We start from the raw sequence: 25,580 nt of genomic DNA on the forward strand, positions 1-25,580 counted from the left end.
GGTTGATATTGAAATTGACGTTGAAGGACTGATATTGAAATTGAAGTTGATATTAACGAAATTAAATTGAAAAATTGAAGTTGGAATTGGAAAATTGACATTGAAATTGAAATTGATGTTCGCGTTTACTTACTTGTGTAACGTCTTATTGTTAGTACGACAGTAATGGTGTTTTAGAGTTATTTAAATTGAAATATCTCGTGAACTACTAACTTTTCGACATACGTAGGTTAGTACTTTTTTATAACGAATGTCCTGTTGCATCGATTGATGTATTAAAAAATACCTCATTCCATTTAAAAAAAATATCGATGACCTTGAAGTCTCATAAAAAAATGACCTCAACAATTTTTTCCCTTACACCGTTACATGTGGTCCTTCAAACAGTGTAACTTTATCCGAAGAAGTTTTTTTGTACAACGAAAAGTAACGGAGATATTGAAGTGTTCTGTTTCTTCGAACTCACCCTGTATAATAGGAAGAATGAGATTACGTATGTTTGCAGTAACGCGTTCGACCAAAAATTAGCCGTGGCTATGCTTCGAATAGCCGAAGGCTTGGATTGTTCCGAAGTAGTCACTGCAAATGGTGATGAAGAACATGGTGCTCTGGCACAAAGTAGCTATGACCTGACAGGAAGTACTTTGATGCACGTGGACAGCAACTTATCCATGTCCAGTGAAATCCCAAGAGTCCAAAGCGTGCCCACAATGGGTAATTATACATATTTATATACTTATACGTACACTCCCGCTCATAAGTCTTACAATTAGGGCACCTCTGGTGTTTAGCACAACTCTCTGGTATTTCCTATAAATTATGAACCTTTAACTATTTTAACTACATAATATAAATATCCTCATATGTTTAGTAATAATTACATGATAAGAATGACGAAATTAATAATTTTACTGTCTAAATTATGTAATAAAAAATTATGAAATGGCCAGATTTGAACCCCATAGAAAAATTATGGAATGAACTGGATAGACAGGTACGAAACTTTTGCCCTACTTCGAAAACACATTTTTGAAATATTTTGTAACGAGAATGCAATAATATAACAACAGAATGTATGAAAAAATTGATCACGCGAATGCCAAGAATAGAGGAACCTGTAATAAAGAAACGTGGTGGATTCTTCGATGAAAATGTAAATATTTTTTTACTTTTTCGTTAAAGTTTTGATATATGTGAGTGCATCATCCTTTCCTTAACATGTAAACCTATAAATAAGGAAAAATTTGTTCGCATCCTCCAACGATTATTTCATTTGTACAGAGTTGAATAGAGATATGATCACTGTCCTAAGACTTATGAGCGGGAGTGTATGTACATTACGTAAACTTACATACATATGTATTCACAGGGTGACTCAGCTAAATAAGTGTGCCATCTAAATTACTTGTCAATTATTTGTTATATGAAAAAATGGTTGAAACGAAAGTTGTACGGTTTCAAAAAGTAGTACATTTTAATTTTGTAGTTGAAGAGAGAATTGAATCCTGAATAAACGATTACTATAATGGTATAAGAAGTGATAAACTATAATGGTAATTAATAGACTGCGGATGTTTATGCTATTTTCAATTTTTATCGACAAATTTTAAGAAAGTGGCATGAAATAAAATCCTATTTTTAGTAGAAACAGCCTTTGTAGTTCCAAAACGAATAAAAATCTTAATAAATTCTATCAAATTTTATATTCCAGCAATTTTTTAAAATTTTCAGAAGCCATAACTGTTAATTAATAACTAGACTGTGGATCTTTATGCAGTTATGGCTTATGGAAATTTATAAAAATTGCTGGAGTATAAAATCACAACAAAAACATCCTGTAAACAGGAGCCCAGTTCCTATGGCCGTAAAAAGTTGTGAGATAAAACAAAATACGGCCAAGTTCGTTAGATTAGAAATACCTCTTGCAATACTGAAAAAAACGTTTGTAAAAATTAGTTTAAAAGAACGCTATTTAATTTTTAATGAATCACATGGAGTGCTAAATTATTTAAACTTGGCCGTTACTTTTTAAACCAATGGCCATAAAAGGTGTTAGATAGCGGCCAAGATTGAATAATTTAGCCCTGCATGTAATTCATTAAAAATTAAATAGCGTTCTTTTAAACTAATTTTTACAAACGCTTTTTTCAGTATTGTAAGAGGTATTTCTAAACTAACGAACTTGGCCGTATTTTGTTTGATCTCTCAACTTTTTACGGCCATCGGAACTTGCCTCCTGTTTACAGGATGGTTTTGTTGGGATTTTATCAATTTTTGTTGAAATTTCATCAATTATCAAGTAGGTATCAAAGATTAACACTCTGCCGGCGAATTACAACCCAACTTTACCTAGATTTTTTTTTTGTTATAATTTTAGTGTTATTTTCTATCTTATCGTAATCTAACAGTTTGAGTTTTTTGTCACTACCTCGAATGGCGCTGTGCGGACGTTTGAAGAGAGCAGATGATTCTCTCCGGAATTTACACGGTTCCTTATGGGAAAAGCGGCATATTTCATTTTCTCCATACATAACCTATTTCGTAATGTTTTTTTTTTTAATACAACCCCTTTAAGGTGTAAAATTTCAAACTTTGATAATTATTCCTTTAAGTGTTTGTTATGGTGGACCTATGTACCAAATTTCAAGCTTGTTGGTTAATGGGAAGTACCCAAAAGGTTTTAATGGTCTGTCAGTCAGTCAGTCGGTGACAAATGCGATTTTTGAGGTCCTATATCTCGGAACCTACTAATGTTGGAAGATTAATGTTTTGTCAATATTGAGACATGATAGCATTTAACAAGTGTACGAAATTACATCTCTCCATCTGCCTCCAGTGCCGAGTTACAAGCTCTAAAAAACGGCTAAGTTGTTTCGTGTAAAAGGAGGTAGTGCGAGGAACTTGGCTGGTGCACTGCCGTGCACCTAGATTCGATGGAATTTAGTCAGATTTTTACTTGTTTTGGATCTACAAAGGCTGTTCCAAGATGTTCTCTATAAAAGATTCTTAATACAAGTCATGCGCAAATAATACACATTGAAGTGTGTGCATCTTGAGATCTATTTAAAATACAAATAACTTTTCAGGAACTCAATTCGTGCCGGTAGATGGACCACAGATAATTAGAGATTCGCCGACTCATGGGAGCGCACGGGATCACCTTAAACATAAGAGGAAGCATGCGATCGACAAGTTAATGTAAGAACTAATCATTATTTATTTATTTGTCTACGGAATCTCATTGGAAATATAAAATTAAGTAATATTTGTACATTGAACATTCGAACATTGAATTTCGTAATGTCAGCAAAGCGCGATTAATATTTGTAATAGCCAGACCGCGGATCTTTAAGCATTTAAAGCAAAATTGAGAAGATGAAACTCAAAATTGTTGGAAAATTTTTAAAAACGAAGATGTCGATGTCCCCTGAAATCATGAAGGGAAGAAATGACATTCAATTTAGTTTCTTCTAATGAGATTAGTTAAAATGTTTATCTTAAAAATAGCGACAGTGTAACAAAACTGCAAGACGGTTTATATTTACTTATATTGTTAGTAGAAGGAAATAAAAAACAGTAACTCAGATGATCTGAATTGCAAAAGAAAGTATTACATTATTTGGTCTGTTTTTCTAATGAAAATTATCAATTTCAATATTTTGTATACAAGGTGGCAATTATAGATCGTTACAGACGAATATCCAAAATATTGATTATACGCAAAAATGTTTCGGATGAAAGTTGTTCAAGGACGCCTCAAGGTGAGGCGAAGGTCAACTTTCTTTTTCTAAATAGAATGATATGTTCTTTTATCCCCATCAAATAGTGCGTTTTACGATGAGTTGAATGACCTATGAGTCAAGGTCATTCAAGGTCAAACTTGCAGGGAAATGCAGAAAAGTGGCGATCGTTTTATTTGTACTTTAGTATGTGTTCAAAATGATTACCTCTTACTTCAATGCACTTAACAATTTTTCATTTAAATGATTCTCTAACTTTGCTCAACATTTCAACATTTATCTTAGCACAAGCTTCGTGTATTCTGACTTTCATGTTTTCACGCGTCGTAAGAAAACGTTGTTCTAGTCTTTTAAATGCCATATGCGATTCTGATGGTCGATCTGTGTAACGTTGTGCATATAGTCCAGTCAACGAAAAGTTGTAGAGGCAAATGGAAGGAACACAATTTTTAACTTTGGGTCTTTGTTTGGACTAGTTAGGAGGTAAACACACTAAAAGTCCCCACTCCTAGGAGGTGATCGGAGTGCAGGGAGGCACATAGAAGGTCCCCTTTTTCGGTTTTCCGCTTATATCTCGGAAACTATGCGTCCTAACGATAAGACCATTCCATACAAAATTAAAGCTGACAAAATGTGTCACAAGATTGATTTGATTCAGTTTTTCGCTATCACGCATTGTTTCCGAGATATCCGCGCTCAAAGTTCACTAATTGTGCTCTCCGAGCACAGTAATACATAAATACGTTTGTTTTCATTTCATTGATAATGACTTTGATGTAGTCCTGAGTAATGATGATATTGAACACATGTTATTGTTTTGGTGTGAAAGTTCGAAGGCACGAACTAAAGTACTAAAGAACTAAAAAATAAAAGAATCACAACTTTTCTGCATTTCCCTGCAAGTTTCACCTTGAATGACCTTGACTCTTGATTGGTCATTGAACTCATCGTAAAACGCACTATTTGATGGTGGATAAAAAAACATATCATTCCATCTAAAAAAAAACAATTGACCTTCACCTCACCTTGCAGTGTGCACTGTCCACCGAGAAAAATAAAAGTCCCACCACTCGATGTCCCCCTCGGTACTGAACAATTTTCATCTGTAACATTTTTGCGTATAATCAATATATTTGGAGATATTCGCCTGTAACGCTTTGTAATGGCCACCCTGTATAATAAAATGTTTCATATACAGGGTGTCCCACGCAACTGGAACAGGCTGTACTCAATGAACTTTTAGCTTCGATAACTTCTTAACAAATAAGTTTAGGGCATAAGTATGTTAGTACTTTTATGTAGAGCACAACAAACTGCATCGATTGGTGCAGTCAAAAATGTAGGTTTCCATTTTCAAAAAAAAGTGCACTTGCATTTTTCTGATGCACCGATGCACAAAAGTGCATAAAATTAGTTGCGTAGTATGCACCGTCTGATGCCATTCAACTTTTTCTTATAACATTTTCCTCTATTCCCGACCGTTTAGGAGGTACAGTGACAGTGAAATAAAGCTGACCTTAAAATAAAAAAATTTTATGATGCAGATATGTCGCGTATCTCTAACGAGAAATCGCTGTGTCATTCTTGATTATTTAAAAAATGTAAAAAAGAATGGATAGGAAGACGTCACCGTGCATATCTGAGAATTACAACTCCGCACAAAAACGTGGCAATTCAAGAAAATATCTAAATTTAAACTTCACAGTACGACGTTCTGCGTGAGAAACAGTATCCCATGAAAATGTAAGAAACGTCCAACGAACTATAAAAAGAATGGGCTCTTGCACAAAATGAGGATTTTCAAAGAAGCCGCTTAATAAAAAAAAGCGATACGAATAATAGAAAAGGAAATATTTGTAAAAAAATTCGACGAACGCTTCATGTTAAAATGAATTCTTTTAATTTAGCATTAGATTTTAACATTAGAACCGGAGTTCGGCAAATTTTTATCTAAACAGTAAATAATAACTAATTAATAAACGTGTGATTATAATTGCAAATATTAACTGAACTTTTTATTTAAATAAAAGTCATTTAAATAATGCCAAAAGTGATCTATTTATTATTTCTTATTTGCAAATAAAACTGAGGTCAGTTGGAAAGAAAATTTGTTTAATGACTATGAATAATAAATGATAATTCAGTATTATTAGAAAATAAAAATACACTTTCAGTTATTGTTTATCAATACAAATAATAACCGAAATTGTATTACACTTTATTATTGTAAATAATTAATTTAGACTTGCTCGAATAATAAATAATTATATTTACTTTTTATTTGAATATCCAAATAACAAATAACTTGGTTTAAATTTTTATTAAAATAATTATTTCTTTAATACGTTCGCGACAGCGCGAGTAGAAAACGTATTTTTTAAATTTTCAACATAGGCCCACATAAAAAGTTGTAAAATGCAACTTTTAGTATTGTTTCTACAATTCCGAGCAATTGCAATTTTTGAAAATATTTCTTTTCACATCCTGTAGTAAACTAACTGCTCTAGCTTCGCAAAAAAGTTAAAATCGTATAGTCCAATATTAAAAAAGTTATCGTCTTTTTTTAGAGGGTCCGAATTAATAAATGGGAGTCACTGTGTATCCCGAGGTTCATTTGTATATGGCCGTAGATGTAGAATGTATATGCCATGCTGGAGTAATTACCTCCTTTGAAGTTAAAGTCATATTGTCTGTTACATCATTTTTCCTTTTAACATTTCTTGCTACGTGTTCTCAAGGTGTTCAAATTCTCAAAGATTGTCTAATGAAGAATACCATAATGAATACATCTCTACTATATTTCATTATATTTTTGTAATGCTGCAACAACTATAGCTTTTAAATCTATATATACATAGATTCAAATCTCCCGTCGCGAAATAACTCCTGAACAGGCTTGCCATATTCCGCGCGGTACCAGGCCCCACCTCGCCACGCTACTACGCTGCGCCCGCCCCACTCTTCCCACTAACACTGACGCGTACCGTTAACTTATCTTGCTCCACGCGGTACGGGTCAGTGTAGTGGGAAGAGTGTGGCGAGCTCAGCGTAGTAGCGGGGCGAGGGGCGCAGCGGTAAGGGTCCTGGCACGCGCGGAATATGGCAAGCCTGCTCCTGAATAGGAGTTCACAAAGCGACGTAAAATAAGCAAAAAAAAAGATACAAATCTACAAATTTAATATATTTAATATAGATATAAATTTACAGATTTAATATATTTAATATAGTAGATTTAAATCTATAGATTTAATATATTTAATATAGATTTAATCTATAGGATTTAATATACTTAATATAGATTTAAATCTGTAGATTTAATATATTTAATATAGATTTATTATGTTTAATATAGATTTAACGTATTTAATATAAATTTAATATTTTTAATATAGATTTAATGGATCTGATAATAATTCATATCTTGCAAATATATAGGGAAAAACGGCACGCATTAGCAGCTGTACCTGAACACCTGGCAATTTTCCAGAAGAAACACAAGAATGGAACCATCGATGTATGGTGGTTATACGACGACGGAGGTAATTCATGAAAAGTGTATTTGTATGAATCTACAAACGATAGGAATGTTTATTACTCGCAAGCAGTAATATTCATTTAGTATACACAAATGTTAAATACTATCTCATATGTAGGTACATTCTTCAAAATGGAGGAAAGATCAGGGGTTCACGTCTCTGACTTCGCAAATAATTAATGTAGATATTTAACTGTTTAACTGAAATGATATTCTATATTCGTTAATTACTTATTCTTATTTACTTGATTCGTCCTATAGTCTTCTGCATGCAGTTCCTCCTAAATTGAAGGCTAACACGAAACAAATGGTGTCTGTTATAAAGTTCAGCATTTAAATCACCACCATCTTGTAGAACCATTTTCGTAAAAGATTATTTTACATTGACACTCGCACTTTAATTGAAAACCTTTTCTTTCACACAAAAACAGTTTTTATTATAAACTTGCTCCGTTTTTGCACCAAGGTCTTAAATCGTTACTTCATTATACATAGTACAGTAATTTCTCGTTCGTTGCGAATAATGTACTACGCGCTCGTTGCGACGTGCCTACCCACTCCACTGCCTGTCAACGCCGAGTCGGCCGAGTCGCTCCGCACGGCGGCACCGACTGTCCGCTGTCTCTTTCTTTCCCATACGCTCTTCTTCGTTGCGTTCGAAACTTTCATCGTCGATTAAACCACTAAATATTGGCCAAATTATATCGTGTTTGGTATCATTTTAATCAGAAAAATGCCAGAAATGAGTTAGTGAAAGTCCCATAAAAGCCTAATGGAAAATTAACAATTCCATCACTGCCATTACATACATTGTAAGAACTCACGGGCCTTTAAATTGTGCCGGCGACGGCGACACGCTTCGGTCACCCGATCCGTATTTCATTCTGTCCTTCTCTATGTTCGGCTCCCTATTGAAGTCTCGCTCGGCGCGGTCGGCGTGTATCTGGACGCAGTCATAAATCACAAAAGGCTTCCCTATTTGCTCGTTGCGAACTCAAACCCCCGGCAGTTTCGCAACGAACGAGAAATTACTGTAAGTGTTTTTATTTAACTACGTATAAGCGTTGTCTTTATTAGATTACTACGTATACATGTAAATATATGATCCATAATAATTGGATATTTTCCATACACTATAATATGTATACAAGATTATATTAGATTAATACCTTTTGAACCATAATAATCTGATATTTTCAGTGCGCTTTATAAACAAATAAATCGACAAATTATTAATCACTTCAAATGACCAATTATATCTAATATTTGTGTAAATAACTTAGGAGACTTAACAATCGATATTCAATTACGGTCTCCAAACTTGAAACGCATAATAATGTGCGCGATTTTAAAGATTCTGGAAATTACACTTTAACATTCCTATCGTTTGCAATTCATTTGTGCAAGAATATAGGCTCATTTGTAAATGGCAGAAGTTCTTATTCGACAGGTCTCACGATTCTGTTACCGTATATTATCAGCACACGTTCCAATTGGGAACATTGTAAGATGAGAATTTTCGCACTGGCGAACCACAAACAAGACATTGGCGCACAAGAGAAAGAGTAAGTATAACAGCAAAAATCATGGTAATTATTTACAAAAGCACCACCCTCTCCAATTTTGATGAAATTTATATATGTTATGCAGCAACACATTCTAAACAACTTTTTCCTTTTCCAATATAGGGGGGTCGCTTTTAGTTTTCAAGATATTTGCAAAAAACTATCGCGAATACTGTATTCAATTTTTCGTATTTCTGAACGCTCCGCTGCAACGTAGACTGTTTCGGTGCGGCGTTTGTTTACATTTTGACGCTGTAGAGATAAGAGAGAAAACAGGGGGGGCGGAAAGGGCCAGCCTGACACCACACACACCCACCCAGTGCTTAACACGCACCCACTGTTTCTAAATTATGCTCTAGATTCTTACGTATTTTCACGTGCTGATTACAAATATGATAGTGAAAATTGGTGCAAATGTTAATTTCTTAACGGAAACCTTCTTTTTAAAAATACTGGGTGCGTGTTAAGCACTGGGTTGTGTGTGTGTGGTGTCAGGCTGGCCCTTTCCGCCCCCCCCTGTTTTCTCTCTTATCTCTACAGCGTCAAAATGTAAACAAACGCCACACCGAAACAGTCTACGTTGCAGCGGAGCGTTCAGGAATGCGAAAAATTCAATACAGTATTCGCGATAGTTTTTTGCAAATATCTCGAAAACTAAAAGCGACCCCCCTATATTGGAAAAGGAAAAAGTTGTTCAAAATGTCCATATCTATATCATATATAAATTTTATCAAAATCGGAGAGGGTGGTGCTTTTGTAAATAATTACCAAAATCATTTGTACTTATACAGGGAGGTGCACTAATAACTATTGCCACCTACAATGACTCCGAAAGTATATAATAGTAGTAAAAAAGTTTTCGAAATAAAAGTTGCATCGGACAACAGGGCCGTAGTGTGGCGGTTTGATATAATATCAAATCAATGTTTGATTTTATAGCAAACCTTTGTTCTCGCATAGTCTCGCATAGTTTCCGAGATATCCGTGCTAAAAGTTCACTAATTGTGCTGAAGAGTTCTTTTTCACAATTAGTGAACTTTGAGCGCGGATATCTCGGAAACTATGTGAGATAGCGAAAAACTGAATGGAGTCAATCTTATAGCACATTTTGTCAGCTTTAATTTTGTATAGAATGGTCTTATCGCTAGGACGCATAGTTTCCGAGATATAAGCGGAAAACCGAAAAAGGGGACCTTCTACGTGCCCTCACCTGCACCTCGCTCACCTTCTAGGAGTAGGGACTTTTAGTATGTTTACCTCCTAACTAGTCCAAACACCGTATCAAAGTTAAAAATTGTGTTCCTTCCATACCCTCTACACCCCCCTTATGAGCATTCATTGACTGGACTATACTAGTATCATACTTTCACAGTTATTGCAGGCGGCAATAGTTAGTGCCCCGTATATTAAACTCACTCTGTATACATATTAATAAATTGGAATTGGATATACAGTGGACGCAAAAAGTATTTGAACACTACCCAGTAAACAAAAATGCTCGATTCTGGCCATGGCAGCAAAGCTTGCGTGGGCTCGTATTCTGCCCTCGGCACAATCCTGGCCGTTCGGTCCTGGATTCCTGCCACACTAGTGCGACCTGTCCTGTATAACGGCATTCGTCACGTTAGGGTGACCTTACTGCCATCTTAAAATGGGCAGAATCCAGGACCGAGCGGCCAGGATTGTGCCGAGGGTAGAATACGGGCCCACGGGAGCTTTGCTGATGTGGCCAGAATCAAGCCATCGTGTTCTTTGAGCAGCTTCTGTTCTTTCTATCGTTGATTTCTGCTACGGCAGGCCTAGTTGACTGGGTACATTTCCGAGGCTGTCAGTTTTAAAATGAGTCTAAAATTACCGTACGATTTCTTACAAAATTATCACAATTTTTAAAAATACTTCTTGGATCCACGGTACATAGTAATTACACTGTCCAACAAATTTCAACTTTTTTTATATTCCCTAATTACTGTTGGGTCCTTCCTATAGAGTTTTTAGCGCTGATTCCGAATCTGTTTTTAATTTTTTTCCTATACGCACAGTTTTTAAGGAACATGGCTTTGAAAAAAAAACATATTTTTCAACTTTAAACAAATATTGTGATGTAATAACAAAAGATATTGAATTGTTCTTTGCAACAAAAGATTCTGTAGACTTTCCCGAATACAGTGATATCCAATATTAATACATTATGATTGTCTAAACATGTTTAAACAATGATTAAAGACGGAGAGACACCACTTTTGCACCAATTTTTGAGGATATTTTTCAATTCATCTCAAAAAAAATAAGGGTCCAGCGGAAAATCGAACTATACCACTCGATAGAGCAGACTTTTATCTTGAGAAACCACTCTTTAAAGTTTGCAACATCAACGTTTTTTCGAACAAAAAAGCAAAATATCTTCGCCCGACATGAGTTGCCGCCAGTGGCGTTCGGGACGGGATACGGAGCAGCGGAAGACCGTTCTAGTGGTGAGCGTCAACTGGCGGCAACTCATGTTCGGCGAAGATATTTTGCTTTCTGGTTCGAAAAAAACATCGACGTTCCAAACTTTAAAGAGGGGTTTCTGGTTTCGGATTTCATGTTTAAACATGTTTAAACAATCATAATGTATTAATATTTGATATCGCTGTATTCGGGAAAGTCTACAGAATCTTTTGCTATAAAGAACAATTCAATATCTTTTATAATAACACCACAATATTTGTTTAAAGTTGAAAAATATGTTTTTTTTTCAAAGTCGTGTTTCTCAAAAACTGTGAGTATAGGAAAAATATTAAAAACAGATCCGCAATCAGCGCGAAAAACTCTATAAGAACCACCAAACAGTAGTTGTGGATCAAATTTGGTGTTGGACAGTGATTAAACTGCGGATCTTTATGCAAAATAAGATTTTTATTCGTATAAATTACGAGACACAGGAACCGTATAAAAATTTCTCCTTATCTTTAACAATTTTAGTAAATTGAAAATAACATATGGACCTTCTGAAATCGTCTTAATGTTTTCACTGTTCTCAATTACATTCTTCCATTTTTTGTCATAAACGCATAAAATCCGTAGTCTAGTACTATAATTATACAGGAAAACGATAAACTATTCATAATCTGCGATAAATTCCAATAACGCAGTTTGAAATATCGAAGATTTAGATTATCGTTTAAATTTTGTTTATTGTTGCGATCTTCAGAATGGCAGAAATCATGGCAAAGTTCAGGATAAGGTATACAAGCCTCAAAATGGTGGATGACATCAGTGTACAACCAAAGCAAGAGACACTAGATTTCTTCGACAAACTCATATCTGATTTCCGAAAGAATGATGCTGCTGACACTGGTAAAATATAGAAAATATACACTTATTTTAAACAAATATTGTTATTTTGAAATTTTATTCACTGAACCACTGTGATCACCGACTTTAATCGAAAAATATTTCTCTTTAGATATTAATTAAAATATTGCAATAGGGACATTATTTGAGATCAGTTATGGAGTCTAACCATTTTGCAAAAATATATTAGCCGTAAAGCAAAGCATTCATCTTAAAAATAATTAAGTTAATCTCCGAGAATATCTATCATGAATGCATAAGAAACTTTCATATTTACGTTTCACAAAGCTCCCCTCCCCCCAAATGCATCAACAACCTTTGATATTAAGAATTTTTCATATTTTCAGTATATTATCAAATATTCCGACATTTCTAGTTAAATATGTTTTTTTAGAAATAAATGTATAAAAGTGAGTGAAAGAGAATTTAGCTTCTTTTAACCCTTTCGGAGTCCATTGAAAGATTAATCCCTTGCCCTACAATATCGAGTCAGACTCGTGATGAAGATTCTGAACAGAGTCTAATAAATACACTCCTCAAAAGAATTATGGGATCACTTGTGCAAACCGGAAAAATTGGTCCCACTTTACGTGATCAAAACTCCGTCAAAAATTGCCGTATTCATATAGTTAGACAATGGTTTGAAAGCCTGAAACCTCTAGTTTCAGATGCTCTGTTTCAAATTGTTGCTATGTTGGTTTTTTACAAAGTTGTAGCGAGATGAAGACAACATTGACGGTTAACACAAATTTGGTGTAACTTTGGAACATCACACGGGGAGCAACAAATTTCTTTTGATAAATCGCGGTAATATCATTTGGAAGGGCTATCTTTCCCGTGTAAATTGTGTGATTGTTGAGTATTGTGAGATTTTTTTTATTCGAGTTATTCAACATTGAAGTTAATAGGGGCTTTTTAACTTTAACTGGCTCCAGAAAGCGAAAAAATTATCGTAGAATCTTGTGCAAAAAAGCGATAGAAAGAGCGTTTCTTTCTCTTCGAGGCACTCCTTTTGTTTTCTCAATTTCATTAACATTTCGATATACCAGGTGTTTCTGAAAATATGCTTAAAAAATGCATAATTTCCATTTTTTCCTTTAACTCGCTATATCTCGGCGATAAATGATCGTAATACCATGATCCGAACGTCAGATTGAAGCAGAGATTCTGCCGATTCGATTGAGTACCCCATGAACTCGCTGCGACAATTTTTTACCTATGGAAGCTGTGTTTGAAGTTAGTGTTTCGCAGAAATTAGCGCGTCACGTACAGCAGCTGCCTGACATCTCTGAATACGCTACCACCGCACAGTGGGAACTTCCGACCAAACTCGATTCAAAATCAAAGAACTTTCGATAGAAATGAGGTAGAGCGATTAAATTTTTTTAAATTGAAGCTGAAACTTTGCAGAATATGGGAAAAATAGGGAGATTATGGTACGAACGTTTTTTAACGTTGAGAAAATTCGTTAAACATGTAGAATTTCAAGAAAATGGGGTTTCTCCAGTACCACGCGCGGAAAAATTTTTTTTATAACTTGCTCTATATCATTTCCCGTAGATTTTTTCAAGCTGATTTCAAATCTGGTCACAAAATTTGTCTTCGGCCTCAGGATTTTGCAAAATCGATTTCTTTGAATTAAAAACATCGCTCTACCTCATTTCTATCGAAAGTTCTTTCTGCGAAGCACTAACTTCAAACACAGCTGCCATAGGTAAAATATTGTCGCAGTGAGTTCATGGGGTACTCAATCGAATCGGCAGAATCTCTGCTTCAATATGAAGTTCGTGATCATGGCATTACGATCATTTCTCGCCGAGATATAGCGAGTTAAAGGAAAAATGGAAATTGTGCATTTTTTAAGCATATTTTCAGAAACACCTGGTATATCGAAATGTTAATGAAATTGAGAAAACAAAAGGAGTGCCTTGAAGAGAAAGAAACGCTCTTTCTATCGCTTTTATGCACAAGATTCTATGATAATTTTTTCGCTTTCTGGAGCCAGTTAAAGTTAAAAAGCCCCTATTAACTTCAATGTTGAATAACTCGAATAAAAAAAATCTCACAATACTCAACAATCGCACAATTTACACGGGAAAGATAGCCCTTCCAAATGATATTACCGCGATTTATCAAAAGAAATTTGTTTCTCCCCGTGTGATGTTCCAAAGTTGCACAAAAATGTTTGTTAACCGTCAATGTTGTCTTCATCTCGCTACAACTTTGTAAAAAACCAACATAGCAACAATTTGAAACAGAGCATCTGAAACTAGAGGTTTCAGGCTTTCAAACCATTGTCTAACTATATGAATACGGCAATTTTTGACGGAGTTTTGATCACGTAAAGTGGGACCAATTTTTCCGGTTTGCACAAGTGATCCCATAATTCTTTTGAGGAGTGTATAATGCTATTAGTTTCCTTTAAATCGAAATGATATATCGTTGTTCAGCACTAAAAAATAATACATCAACCCTAATAGCCAAATGCTCGGTTTCTGTCGGGCAGCTACGTCCGCAGCTGCCCGATGTCCTCCGCCCAAGCATCTGCCCGGCAGCTTCTGCCGGTGCCGGTGCAGTGATGTGATCAGACCCACCGTAACTCGCGCATGCGCGGCAATTTCAGCCTCAGTAGCGTAACTATTTCGATGAAATCGTGTAGCTTGAGCACCCCGCAGACTTTTATAATTGAAACTTATTCTTTATTTTGAGGATGGGATAGGGAAAGAGCACTGCAATAACTACGCAAAAGAATACATTATCGTCTCTCGTCCATCAGTCGTCCCGCCAATAACACTGGTACATTCCCGCCAGAATAACTGCCTCAAGGCGTCAGGGCCCTGGCCGCTCGGCTGTGTCATTGTAGATACGCTACTGTCTTGGCCGCGCATGCGCGAGTTAGGCCGTTATTATACTAGGCCACTGGTGGGCAACTTGGTGGCGCCACCGAATTGAAGAGCTTTTATGAATCGGTAACTGGTGGTACCACCAAGCGTTCATTCCCGCTGTCGATGTAACGCTGTGTCGTGTTCTTATGTATTTTACGATAAATGTGGTGGTAATTTGAACGTCAATTGTTCATGTTTTGGCGATGCTGGTGGCGCAACTTGGTGGCTTTGTCTAATAGGCTACATTGAAATCAATACCCCGGCTGGTGGCGGCGCCACCAAATGTTGCCCGGCCGGTTGCCGATGCCGTCCACCAGATCGGCAAGTATTTTTGGTGGCTCCACCAGTACCGTAGTCTAATAGGTTACATTTGTTTCAATGCCCCACGACGTGCTGAGCCACTGGTGGCCTAGTCTAATAACGGCCTTACGGTGGGTCTGATCACATCACTGTGCCGGTGAGATGGAAGGCAGCTTGGTTCTGGCACGCCAGGACAGGTCAAGGAGGAAGAGAGAGAGAGAGAGAGAGAGAGAGAGAAATAGCAACAAGAGTGCTCTCTCTTTCTACTTGACGTGGTGGTGGGGAGAGATTCTGCGCAGATTCTGCCGGGCAGATGCTTTGGAGGCAGATACCGGACAGTGTTCCCAGACGGATCACCAAAACAGTAACGTATCTATGATGAGGCGATGATGTAGCAGAGCCCTGAGGCAGCTATGCAGGAATGTACCGAAACAATCTGTTCCGGACAAGAAAACTCCAGGACGTGTCCTACGAGTTACAAAATATACAGAAGTACACTTGTCATACATTCGTTTTGTAATAACCAAATCATATTAATTTCGTAAAATTCTGCGGGGCGCTCAAGGTGCCACATTTTCTCGAGAATCGTACTTCACGGAGGGTGAAAACGCCGCGCATGAGCGAAAAAAGGTGACCCGTCTGGGAACACTGATACCGGGGCGCTGCGTCCGCAGCTGTACCACCAGGGCGGGCACGGCAGATTCCGAGTTCCGAGCAGCCTCGAGTGGCGTTCTGACAGGATAGTACCCCCCCCCCCCCCCATCTGTCCGGTAGGCTGAGCTCGCTTTCTGCTCGAAGCAGGCCTGGCTGACTGGGAATATAATAATGTACAAAAATAATTTTACGTTGTGGTATTAATATTATGATTTTATTGCAGAATGTTACGTGACGGAACTTGAACTGCAGTCTCTGAAGGAGAAAACGCATAGACAATTAAGACTTCGAGAGTTATTATTGGAAAACTCCAATCAGTCGACGTTAGTTGTAATGTTAGTATCATTTTTATTGAGAATATCCATTCTTAACGCATTCCCCTTCCATGAAATTAACCCTTTGCACTCGGAGCTATTTTAACTTCAAAATTAAACATCTCTTTCTACCTAGAATATTTCCATTCCCTATGATTTTTTAAATTTTATGGACATGAAATTTGACTATACAATAGAAGTATTTGGTATTTTACGGGTATTTCAATTACAAAAGCATTTTATGCTGTCCATCACTAGTATGAGAATGGTATGAGAATAACATGAAAACCTTAGCAAAACTCACAATCAGTCTAGGAAGACTTTGCTCTGCAATTTGCTAGAAAAATTTGTTGACTAGCTTGGCTTGCAAATACTTTGTAGTTCACTGCGGAAATAGATGAATCGGAATTTTCTAACTAAACTGACCGTAACTTCCTAGCAAGAACGAATTAAACTGCTAAGATTATCTATAGTAGCGAATGTTGTCCATTAAGCTCATGATTTTCATATTAATAAATGACAATGTTTTTGTTAACAGGTCATTACCGATGCCACGAAAAGGTGCAGTTTCCGCTCCGCTCTATATGGCATGGTTGGAAGCCTTAACAAAAGATATGCCACCAACATTATTGATACGTGGAAACCATACATCCGTTTTAACGTTTTACTCGTAGTTTACATAGTAATTCAAAACAATATTATAACCTTAAACCTCTAGAAAGAAATTTACGTTGAATAACAACACGGCGATGTTCGAGCGAACGCGAAAACATTCTGATACGTACAGACAGTATTCGGTATATTCATGCCAAAAGTTGTATATGTAGGTGCTATGATCTGTTTTCGTTTTTATACAGTATTTCCCTCAACGTTGAACTCCGGGGTACTTAATGACGAGATTATTTTAGCATAGAAACGAAAGACAACAATATAAGGACTCATATAAACTGTAATATCATAATTTTACTATTTGTAAGATTTTAGGGCACGTAAATAAAAGAGTACACATACAAAAGGAACTTACGCAATGTCGTGTACTTACGAGTGAAAAGTTTTATATTATGCGTGGATATAAGAAGTTATATAGAAACATCATAAACGTCTTAGACACATATTAAAATTAATGACATGTATTCTATTAACTTAGTTTTAATGTAATATACGTGATATTACAAGTTTTCTAATTGAGCTGAAGTATAACTACACGATTCATTCAATGAAGAAATAAAAATAGTTGTACTTACAGTTGTTTGTACTTTTAAAGACTTTTATTGATTTATTTCTGTTTGTTATTTAAGGCAATAAATGCTTTTGTGCCTCCGTAAGAAATGATAACATTTATAAGGCACCATTTTATTTACTTTAAGCGATAGCGTACTTAATAAGAATGTTCTTACATATATATACTAGAAAATATGCAGTATTGATGCTTGGATACAGAACATTTTATATGTAAACATATTGTCATTTATGAATTTAATACGAAGAAAACAAATATAAGATCATATTTTAAAATACATCTCTCTTATAGAATCAGTATTCATTTATAGAAGAAATAATTTTTATACAACTTGAAATTAATAGAACTTCGAAATGTGATCTACTATAAATTATTTGACAATGTTTTGAGTTGGAAATAGTATACAGGATCATTATTATTGTTGGTAGCAAAGAATGTTTATTTAAGGTTGAATTGTTTCGAGAGATGCATACTTTAGTGTTGTGAGTTTTTCTGTAGGTGGACACGTACAGAAGATATGAAGGTCATCAGCATTTCTTCAAATAAGATCGTATGTTTTTTCCTGCACCAAACGATGAAGCTCTACAGTCCTCTACAAAAACGTATTAACCTATTAATATCGAAAAACCATTAGTTAAGGAGATATTTGATTTTTAGTTTTGTTACGAAATCACAACTCTCTTGATAATGTTACCAATTCAAATACCTTATGGTCATTTTTACATGATTTGTCATTGCATATTCGACAAACAATGTGACTCCAACAGGATGGTTGTCCTGCACATTATGAAAGAATATCAAGAAATGCATTAAATCAAATATTTCCGAATCGTTGGATAAGACGAGGTGGTCCCATTCATTTTCCAGCAAAATCAGCTGATTTAACACCCCTCGACTTTTTCTTACGGGGTTACTTGAAAAATATGGTATACTCTGAGACTCTCTGATTACAATTCCTGACATGAAAAATCGTATCATCACTGAAGGCAATATAATATACCACCAATTTTATTACATAATGTAAAACAATCATTACTTCCTCGATTCAGAAAATGTCGTGATGCAAACGGTCGCCACATTGAATCTTTTCTGTGAATAATATCATTACAACATCATTATGAGAAGAGTAATGATTTCATATAACACTAAAAATAAAATATCTCCTTAACTAATGGTTTTTCGATATTCATAGGTTAATACTTTTTTGTAGAGAATATGAAGCTTCATCCATTGGTGCAGGAAAAAACATACAATCCCATTCGAAAAAATACTGCTGTCCTTCATCTCTCCTCTACGCGTCCACCTACAAAAAAACTCACAACACCAAAGTATGCATCTTTCGAAACCATTCAACCTTACATAAACATTCTTCGCTACCAACAATATTAATAACGAAAATCGAGATGGTAATACCTGGTGAACCAATCTGTATGTGTTATTTAATCTTGAATAGAAATAATTTATAGTAACAAAATAACATAGAAAATGTCCATTGTTCACAAAGATTTGTTTCCATATTCAAATGCAGATTTATTTTGTAAATAAAGAATTGTAATGTACGAATATGTAAAGAAAACCATCTGTCCACGTAAATGCCCATTTGTAAATATAAGATAAAAAAGCAAATAACCATTGAATCTATATACGACTGTTGAGTGTATTATTTATTTTGTAATGCGAAAGTCATACAAATTTCGTGTTAATCGTAATGAATTTACTGTAATCAATTATATTGTGAAATTCCTGAATTTATCATTTCTATTCCTATCACAGTAGTCTTCTTTTTATAAAAAGAGTTTTTTGTAAAATTCGCGTAAGCATGTATAAAATTCTGTTTTTAAAAATTGAAATAGAAGCATAAGTATAATTCAGGAATCAGTGCTCCGTGTTCGACTTCTCCCACTGAACGAATATGTTCTATAATCAACATATTAATCTTCTTACTACGTGTATACATTATATATACATTATATTGTACAATAGTACATACTCTATATAGCACATATTAAAGGATTCTTCCAAAATAGTATTTCAAAATATTGTATACCAAAACCAATTATATCGTCCCTGTAACTAAATAGCTCACTTGTTACAATGTGTTTCAAAGATTCTTGCAAAGACAGGTTGTATTTGCTCCAATATATCAGACGTTAGCATCCCTCTCTGCTTTATCTTGTATACAGACGAATTGCATTCTCTTACTAGTCTCGATGCGGCATAACTGGCAGCTATTGGAGCTGATAAAGAACTTTCGCAACTTCCTGCGCAAATAGCCCACCACCAAAACACAGCTAATGCGCCAACCAGTAAATCTCCTTGCCCACCGCATCGTCGGCCAGAACCACCCAAGCCGCAAGACACTGCTTCTGTACCTTTGTGCCCATCTGCGATTACATCTTTCGATCCTTTATGCAAAATTATAACATTCTTTCCAAGTGCTTCCGCCAAGTGTTTAACATCGGTAGCTTTGACTAACGGCGTAGGTTGAACAGATTTGTCGAGCACACCTTTCATTAGACGACTGAATTCCATAGCATTCGGCGTCAGTATGACACCTGGATATTCTCTTATAATGTCAGGCTTTTGACTAATTAAGAATAATCCATCAGCATCAATGACCAATGGCTTCTTCATGTCTCGACAGATGGAGATCAGTTCGACAATTATTTTAAATACTTTGTCGTCCCTACCGAGACCAGGGCCAATAATAATTACATGCAGACGATCGAGCCAAGGTCTTATTTGTTTAACGGCATCGTATTGATCCAAAACTGGGTGTACAATAGGCTCTGGGCTAAACGACTTTAAAGGAATGCTAGCATCTTTTACGCAGAATATATGCACTAAATCGCATCCAGTGCGAAGCGCGCTCATAGCTGCGAAGAATGGTGCGCCGGTGTATTCCATGCTACCACCGAATATACCAATTCTGCCATCTTGTCCTTTATATTTAACATTGTTCAAATTTGGAATTATTCTTCTTATTCCCTTCAACATACGATCATCTACAGATGCTGACGTAGTCATTGTAGAAACACACAGTAGTTTCAACGAATTCCTGCGGGCAAAATGTAAAATAGCAAGTGCCATTTCTTAACCAACAAGTTTGTCTTAGTATACCTATTATTATAACTCTCTTAATTATTAATATTTAGTGAAACTGTACCAGTACCGTATTTCTTGATGTAAAATATTCTATTACAATACTCATTATATCTTTGTAGAAGACTAAATATTCATTAAATATATCAGAATACTCATTGAAGTACAATATTACCTGTAGAAATCGGAATAACTAAATGGTGGTTTATACAAACGTCATCGCTTGATAGCAAATGTTAATTCGGAAGAAATCGAACAAGAACATCGAGTAAGAAATATGATAAAGTCGGTAACCTATAACCTATTCACACGTGAAAACAGCGTACAAATTTATGTTTTTTATGTGTCGAATACAAAGAATATAAATTCGTTGATGTAAAATGTTTGGTTACACTAATAGCGTCGGAATATGTAACTGGAAAATTTTGAAGGCACAATACAAAAACGTGACACATATAAAATTGTATAAAATTGAAAACATCTAAACGCGGCCGGCAATTTAATTGCCTATGCCTATATACAGGGTGTCCCACGCAACTGGAACAGGCTGTACTTGTACATAAATACTGATAAATACCTCCTAAACGGTCGGGAATAGAGGAAAATGTTATAAGAAAAAGTTGAATGGCATAAGACGGTGCATACTACGCAACTAATTTTATGCACTTTTGTGCATCGGTGTATCAGAAAAATGCAACTGCACTTTTTTTTAAAATGGAAATCTACATTTTTGACTGCGCCAATCGATAATCAATAAGTATTAACTTATATTGGTTAAGAAGTTATCGAAGATAAAAGTTCACTGAATTATTTCGGTCTCGGCGAGTGTTCGGAGTACGTATTTAAATACCTATATGTATATGTATACGTTATACAGGGTGTTCGATTTTTAACGAATGCACAATGTTTCTTAAATGTCTATTACATTCGAAAACGATAATATTAATTAAAGCTATTAAAAACTCTCGTTACAATAAACGTTCAAAGATCAAACTTTTTCAGATACGATTTATCACCGAAAAAATTCCTTGTCTTCATAATGATGTCCTGGAAAACCTACTGAAGATTAAGTAACCAATTTATTTTTATATGAAGAATGTAAAGTCTGTCCCAGTTAAGAACATACTTCGCGAATGACCAGTTTACGTCGTTCGCTGCGCAGGTTCGCCCTGATTGGTAGTACTCCCAATGCACAACGCATGCGCGCAGTGGCACTGAAGCGACGCTACGCGATGCAGCGCTGCAAATTGCCTCACTCGCGTTATACCAGGTATCCTGTGTTACACGCATCACCACCCTCGCTATTTTACCTCGTTCGTTTCGCTAGTTATTCCGCGCTTTTCTTTAAAGTGTTTATTGGCGAAAGAAAATAGAACAAGGAGAGCCATCAGGCGTATCTCCACAGAAGCGAAGTCAATAAGTCATAATTGTCCAGACCAAAATATCCACTAACCCGTTTCATTCGGGTACACCGCGTATATAAAGACTTGCGTCGAGACAGTGGGGAGTGGGTAGTGGAGTGGGAGCTCGGAGGCTCGCAGCAAGGCGCTGCGATCAGTCGAGCTGCGCGAAGGAAGTATGTTCTTAATTGGGACAGACTTTATATCTATGTTGAGAACGCACCAGGAACTAAACATCATTGTTCATAAGTTATTATAAAAAAAAATATTTAACCAACTAAGGAAAATTGTCGAAGTTTTTCACCTTTGACAAGGGATAAGTTAAAATGTCCGGGGATGTCCATGTTCTGACATAGTGGAACATTTTCGGCAAGATCTCCTCTAAAAGATCGTGCAAAATTTAGATCCGTTATAATCCAATGGATCCGAAGTTATGATAGTTTAAAGCGTCGCGTGACACGCGCAGAGTGGTGAGTTCGGTCGAAATCGTGGCCAAATTATTCATTATTCACACGAGTTTTCAGACATTTCCGGTGGTGTGACAAAAAAATGTTTCCTACAAAAAGTAATCAGTACACAGTCTTTTATAAATATCAATACAAAAAATTTCAAAAAAAATTTTTTTTCAATAAAAAATTGCGGTCACCTTCATTATTTATTTATAACTATATATTTTTTATTCAATAATGTTATAGCTGACGGCAAGACGAATCCAATGACCTATTTAATGTGGTATTTATGTATTGAAATAATGGTGAAATAGGCGTGAACAGCTAGAACGTCGATTTTACCCACTGTGCGGCGCGGCGCGCCGGGAGACGAGCGTGGTGTAATGCCGCGATGCCGCAACGAACAAGAGTTTCTCGAGATTATGTGAATCTTCCCCGATTTGGATGAGCTTTGGATATGTTGTCAAGACCATGATTCTGAACAACATTTCCCTTTACAGTTTTTGTCGGTCGGAAGAACTTTACTTGTCAATTCATACGGGTGAATCTCTTTACCCGACTTACGGCAACTTTACCCGAACGAGAGAAGAAGCAGAAACTGATTGTATTAAAAACTCACTTATTCAGCCGTAAATCCATTTGCTGCTTCGAAATGTGTGTCACTGGGTCACTCGGTGACGAACTGCACAGATGTCTTCAGGTATACGGCAGTACCGAAAGCCAAGGGACGTACGGCCAGGTCGACGAACTGCACAGCCGGTGGTAGAAGGCCTAAGGGATGCGCGATCAAGTCGACGATCCAGAATTTCACTTTCACTTTCGAATCGATAAATAATTCGTATGTTTATTTCACACAGATGCCTTGAAATTTTTCCACACTCACAATCACTGTTCACATTTGTCAACACATAGTTATGCACTAATAATAATTGCTATATCCCTTGTCCTGCTGCACAAATCACAACAATCAGGTAATGCAATCACTAGACTGCGGATTTCATGCATTTGTAGCAAACATGAGTAGGTGCATTTTAAGACAGTAGAGAGATTAAAATAATTTCAAAACAGCAATGTATTATTTTCAACTTCTTAAAATGATCACAGTAAGAATCAAATATCTGTCTGGCTCCTGTCCCTTGTAATAGCGGCAGCCAACTTTCATTTTACATAAAGATCCGCAGTCTAGTGATTAGTTTAAATATCACTATCAAAAACACAGCTAATAGCAACCGTTAGCTTTGAATTGACAAGTCTTTGGAGATGTTCTCTCTACTCTCTACCGCGGCTCGAACGACACTGATTTTCCGCAAGAGTTTTCTGAAGAATTTAAGAAGGGCATTATGAATGTCGAAATTCGAAATGCACGCTGTAGCACGTTGTAATGATTATATAAGGCACGAGACATCTCCCTCATACACCAGCCGCGAGCGCGCCACGCGAAACCGCGAAGCGCGACTTCCCGCGGCGGCCGCGAGGTGGCTACCGCGACGCCGCGGATTCTCGCGAGTAAATAGATCGCGACAGGCGTATAAGTAGGGCGGCGGAGGCCGTATCAAATCGGTTCGGGCTACGATCTGGCTAATAGAGAGGATTCTCGAATGCTACGACTGTATCACGAACTATCCCAACCTTTTCCTGCGGACCACGCCAAGGCCCCAAGTGTCATACAACACGGGGAGACCCTTCCTGCGAGAGACATAAATCTCCGCCGTCCGAAGTGGCACGCACCACCGGGCATCCTCGACCCAAGTGTCACACGGCACGGGACTCTTCGCCTCAAGTGTCACGCGGCACGAGGAATCCCTAAACGCTCAGGCGGCACAAACTGCGAGCATCTCGTTCCCGAATACCTGTACCATGCGAAGCATTGTAAGGCCATAAAATGGTCACTGCGGTAACCCCGCTGCGTCGAGGTCGTTCTCGAAATCGTTAGGGAGCCGTCGAGTCACGATCGTCCGCGGTTGGACCCAGGCATTATCGAGTACACTGTCTCATGTACTATCCGCTCTACTGTTCGCCGTCATACGATTAGCGCCGTTAGCTTTAAGTTGCGACCGTCCGCTCCGCGTTCATCTTGCGTCGCGTTCCGATTATTTTGCGCTCCGATCATCCGCTCCGCGTTTCACTGTCATCGCGTTCATCTTGCGTCGCGTGCCGATTATTTTGCGCTCCGATCATCCGCTCCGCGTTTCACTGTCATCGCGTTCATCTTGCGTCGCGTTCCGATTATTTTGCGCTCCGATCACCCGCTCCGCGTTTCAATGTCATCGCGCTCATCTTGCGTCGCGTGCCGATTATTTCGCGCTCCGATCATCCGCTCCGCGTTTCACTGTCATCGCGCTCATCTTGCGTCGCGTTCCGATTATTTCGCACTCCGATCATCCGCTCCGCGTTTCACTATCTCCGCGTTTATCTCGCGTCCGCGACTTTAGGTTTAACTTGCGTTTTGTATTAATTCACGTCGCCGATCGACGTACGTACTGTGATGAAGGACCTCGGTCCCTAATAAAGAGATCTGTTTAACCCGTATCTGCGTTGTTCATTCGTGGCTCAGAACAACCCTGGACAGCCGAGTGAGCTGGCACATTCTCCCTACGATCGAATGTTACAAAATGGCGCCCGAACAGGTTCTATAACAGGGAGAACCACGAATGAGCACCAGCTGGATATACCGCCTACGTAAAAACGAATTAATAGAGGAAGCCCACCGACGGGGCTTAGAACAGGACGGTACTGTAGACGAATTGCGAGCAAGGATCTCCAACCACGTCCGTACAGAGATGGACAACGCCAAGAAGGAGGACCCAACCCCACCCAATTCCCCCCCCTCCCTTTGCCAAGCACAGCCGATAATGGAGAGGGTCCGCCGTTGGGGAACACACTACGATGGTGGGAAAGGCGCAGAGGACTTCCTGGACCGCCTAAAAGACCTCCACAGAGGATTCAAAGTCAAATCAGAAGACATCTTGCCATGCCTGGCAGAAGTCTTCCGTGGCGAGGCGTTACAATGGTATTGGAATAGATCTCTAGAGTGGAAGACCTGGGACGATTTTCTCAGGGCCT

At 37.3% G+C, this 25,580-nt stretch overlaps 2 protein-coding genes and 1 long non-coding RNA gene across 9 annotated transcripts in view; 1 reads left to right on the plus strand and 2 right to left on the minus strand.

Moving 5' to 3' along the window:
• Nucleotides 1-8,997, minus strand: part of LOC143211706 (uncharacterized) — a 137,186-nt gene extending 128,189 nt beyond the window's left edge. Inside the window, exon 1 of the long non-coding RNA XR_013009506.1 lies at nt 7,521-8,997. This is a non-coding gene — a long non-coding RNA (uncharacterized LOC143211706). The remainder of the gene's footprint in view (nt 1-7,520) is intronic.
• Nkcc (sodium potassium chloride cotransporter) overlaps nt 1-19,215 on the plus strand; it is a 93,984-nt gene extending 74,769 nt beyond the window's left edge. For 3 of the 4 annotated variants that reach the window (XM_076429620.1, XM_076429621.1, XM_076429619.1), the window contains 7 exons: nt 506-714; nt 3,087-3,198; nt 7,176-7,279; nt 8,726-8,840; nt 12,031-12,176; nt 16,236-16,347; nt 16,865-19,215. In XM_076429620.1, coding sequence (XP_076285735.1) covers nt 506-714; nt 3,087-3,198; nt 7,176-7,279; nt 8,726-8,840; nt 12,031-12,176; nt 16,236-16,347; nt 16,865-17,000 — 934 coding nt within the window. In that variant the 3' untranslated portion in view covers nt 17,001-19,215. Of the gene's footprint in view, nt 1-505; nt 715-3,086; nt 3,199-7,175; nt 7,280-8,708; nt 8,841-12,030; nt 12,177-16,235; nt 16,348-16,864 lie in introns of those variants that run through there. The other variant, XR_013009505.1, reaches the window with a different exon arrangement.
• On the minus strand, nt 19,199-21,266 carry Naxd (NAD(P)HX dehydratase). 4 transcript variants are annotated; one of them, XM_076429625.1, is made up of 2 exons: nt 21,246-21,266; nt 19,199-20,624 (listed from the first exon to the last, which is right to left on the minus strand). In XM_076429625.1, exon 2 carries the CDS (start codon nt 20,591-20,593, stop codon nt 19,649-19,651), a length of 945 nt encoding a protein of 314 aa, XP_076285740.1. In that variant the 5' UTR covers nt 20,594-20,624; nt 21,246-21,266; the 3' UTR covers nt 19,199-19,648. The 4 variants fall into 4 exon arrangements, with proteins under 4 accessions (XP_076285740.1, XP_076285737.1, XP_076285738.1 ...); XM_076429622.1 differs by lacking the exon at nt 21,246-21,266 and adding an exon at nt 20,844-21,231; XM_076429623.1 differs by lacking the exon at nt 21,246-21,266 and adding an exon at nt 20,739-21,231.
• Between the last annotated feature and the right edge of the window lie 4,314 nt (nt 21,267-25,580).

Source organism: Lasioglossum baleicum, chromosome 8 (assembly GCF_051020765.1).
Source record: "Lasioglossum baleicum chromosome 8, iyLasBale1, whole genome shotgun sequence".
NCBI classification, from domain to species: domain Eukaryota; kingdom Metazoa; phylum Arthropoda; class Insecta; order Hymenoptera; family Halictidae; genus Lasioglossum; species Lasioglossum baleicum.

Bases quoted from the DNA above. Each gene is read 5' to 3' on its own strand.
- Naxd (XM_076429625.1), bottom strand. From the start codon at position 20,593: ATGACTACGTCAGCATCTGTAGATGATCGTATGTTGAAGGGAATAAGA.